At 46.8% G+C, this 2,500-nt stretch overlaps 1 protein-coding gene across 1 annotated transcript in view; it reads right to left on the reverse strand.

The window, feature by feature from the left end:
* trhr2 (thyrotropin releasing hormone receptor 2) overlaps window positions 1–2,500 on the reverse strand; it is an 8,094-nt gene that overhangs the window by 539 nt on the left and 5,055 nt on the right. Inside the window, exon 4 of the mRNA XM_062547477.1 lies at window positions 1–58. This exon is cut by the window's left edge and continues 539 nt beyond it. Within this exon, the coding sequence (XP_062403461.1) occupies window positions 1–58 (58 nt within the window). The remainder of the gene's footprint in view (window positions 59–2,500) is intronic.

Below are 2,500 nucleotides of genomic sequence, written 5' to 3' on the forward strand. Positions count from 1 at the left end.
GGTAGGGCATCCACAGCAGGGCAAACAGGATCACCACCACCGCCAGCATTTTAGTCACCTGCATGGGGCGGGCAGAGGCAGAGGACAGACAAATGCAGGATGCAATAGACTGTACGCAGAAGCAAGGATTTATGTAACTCTTTCTCAGAGAAGAGGCCGATAAATCTCTGACAGTGCGACTAGGACAAGTGCCTCAGCCAGGATTTTTATGCAAAGAATCCTACAAAAATATGCTCTCAGAAGAATTAGATAAATAAATATGGTTTTATTTCCAACAATGCGCCAAATCCCAATGTGAATATCAAAGCAGAAAATAAAAATGGAAAATTGCTCCCACTTAGTGAATCGCTCAATTTTCCAGGTGTTTGCAAACAATGTAATAAGCACAACAAAAAGTCGTGTACCTGGCAATGCTCTGCATTTCAATACACATCCGCAATTACTGAGTAATAGCTTTTCATTCAATCCCCTCCTGTCAGCAAATGTTGCAGGAAGATAACATAATGAACACTGTAAATACTGGCAGTAAGCTGAAGGCTTTTGAGCTCCTAAAAGATTTAGAACACAGACTGTCAAAAAGGAATTCCAGAGGGAGCTAGGACTGCCTGCAGAGGCATTGGACCTTTTTAAATGACTCAGGCAGGTGGTTCTTAGTGATGCTGCCACACTGGAAATATATATCGGCAGGTAGAATAAAAAGAAAGGTGGAGCGAGTAAAAGAGACAGAGGAGAGGACATATAAAAGTGACATGGTGAGAGGGAGAGAAGGTTGGAGAGAGGGAAGAAAGAGAGAGAGAGGGCAGAGAAAGGAGACAGAAAAAGGTGACATTCAGAGAAAAGGTGACATTCAGAGAGAAAGAAAGAAATGGAGAAATTGAAAGAAGAGCGAGAAAGACAAGGAGAGAAATTGAGAAACAGAAAGAGAGAGAGCACACAAAATAGAGGGAAAGAAGAGGGAGATAGAGAGAAAGAAAAAACAGTGCATCACTGCTTGCGTGTATGTTGCTGCGCTAGCAAATCGTGAGCCCAAAAACAGACAAGAAACATGAAGACAACAGAAGACAGAAAAGAGACAAGGAAAAGAGAGGGAACACAGAAAGGGAGTGGAGAAAGAAGGAGAGATTGAGAAGAGAGAGAGAGAGAGAGAGAGAGACAGCAGGACACTCTGGCATGCCTCCACCCCGTGCTCTGTGACCATGGCGACAGAGCACATCTGCTTGCAGACATTCCAGAACCCCTGTGCGGCAGGTCGAAGCCAAACGCCGTCAGACTCCAGTTCCTCCTCCTGTCCCCTCGCCTCCTTCTCCTCTCCTCACCCGGCGGGGCAGCGCTGAGCAGAGCAGGTGTTCTCCCTCTCCTCCTCTCCACTTTTCTCCTTTCCTCATCTCCCCATCTCCTCTACTCTCCTCTCCTCCTATAGTCGTATCCCGTCCTCTCCTTTCCTTTTCTCTCCTCCCCTCCTCTCTCCTCTCCTCCTCTCTTCTTCTCTTCTCTTTTCTCCTCTCCTCTTCTCCTCTCTTCTTCTCACCTCTTCTTTCTTCTCCTTTTCTCTCCTCACCTCTCCTCTCGTCCTCTTCTCCTCTCCTCCTCCTCTCCTCTCCTCACCTCCTCCTCTCCTCCTTCTCTCCTCTCCTCTCCTCTCCTCCTCCTCTCCTCTGTTCTCCTCCTCTCCTCCTTCTCTCCTCTCCTCTCCTTTCCTCTCCTCACCTCCTCTTCTCCACATCTGTAGTTCCCCCTCTCACACACTGCTCTGTAATTGCCAGTCACTCCTGAGTTATACTGTATAATCACAGCAATGGCTGCGCTCACACAAAGGGCTCAAGTGTAGTGTCAGGGGAGAGAATGCGTGACACCGAGCTGGTAAGCCAGCTACAGCAGATGAGAAAGACACCAGGGCTGACATTTTGAATATGCATAGCGCTTATTGTGATCCGTCATCAGAGGAGAACCGAGGCTCTCATCTGAAGGCAAACAAAGACATCTGCCACTTCTGATCAGGTCGCACAAAAGAACAGAAGAGACCTGAGCAGACAGAGGACTGAGATCAAATCGGTGCTGATAACATTACACACACAAGGACGTGATTCTCTCTCACACACACAGGCACACACACACACACACACTGTAAGCCACAAGGGGATTAAACCCCCTTTTTGTTGGCTTTAATACTGATTGGTATCCCCAAAACCATATTGGGAAACTTTATGAAGTTTCTGTGATTATCATTACTGATCAAGAGGCGGGAGGTGCAGCACTAGAGAGTTGGAGAGATATAGAGAGAGGAAAAAAGTGGGAAAGAAAGAGAGAGGGAGGGTGAAAGAGAGAAATAGAGAGAGAGAGAGAGAGAGAGAGAGAAATTGAGAGATGATGCTTATTCATGAGGGAGCTGCGAGGCTGGCATCATCAGTGGCATTAAGGATACTCCAGTGAACATCACAGAGCATATTATGCTAATCTTCAGCTCAAGTGGAGGCCTCTCAAATCTTCAAGATTGTGATCG

The sequence above is a fragment of the Sardina pilchardus genome, chromosome 10 (genome assembly GCF_963854185.1).
Source record: "Sardina pilchardus chromosome 10, fSarPil1.1, whole genome shotgun sequence".
Classification (NCBI taxonomy): Eukaryota; Metazoa; Chordata; class Actinopteri; order Clupeiformes; family Clupeidae; genus Sardina; species Sardina pilchardus.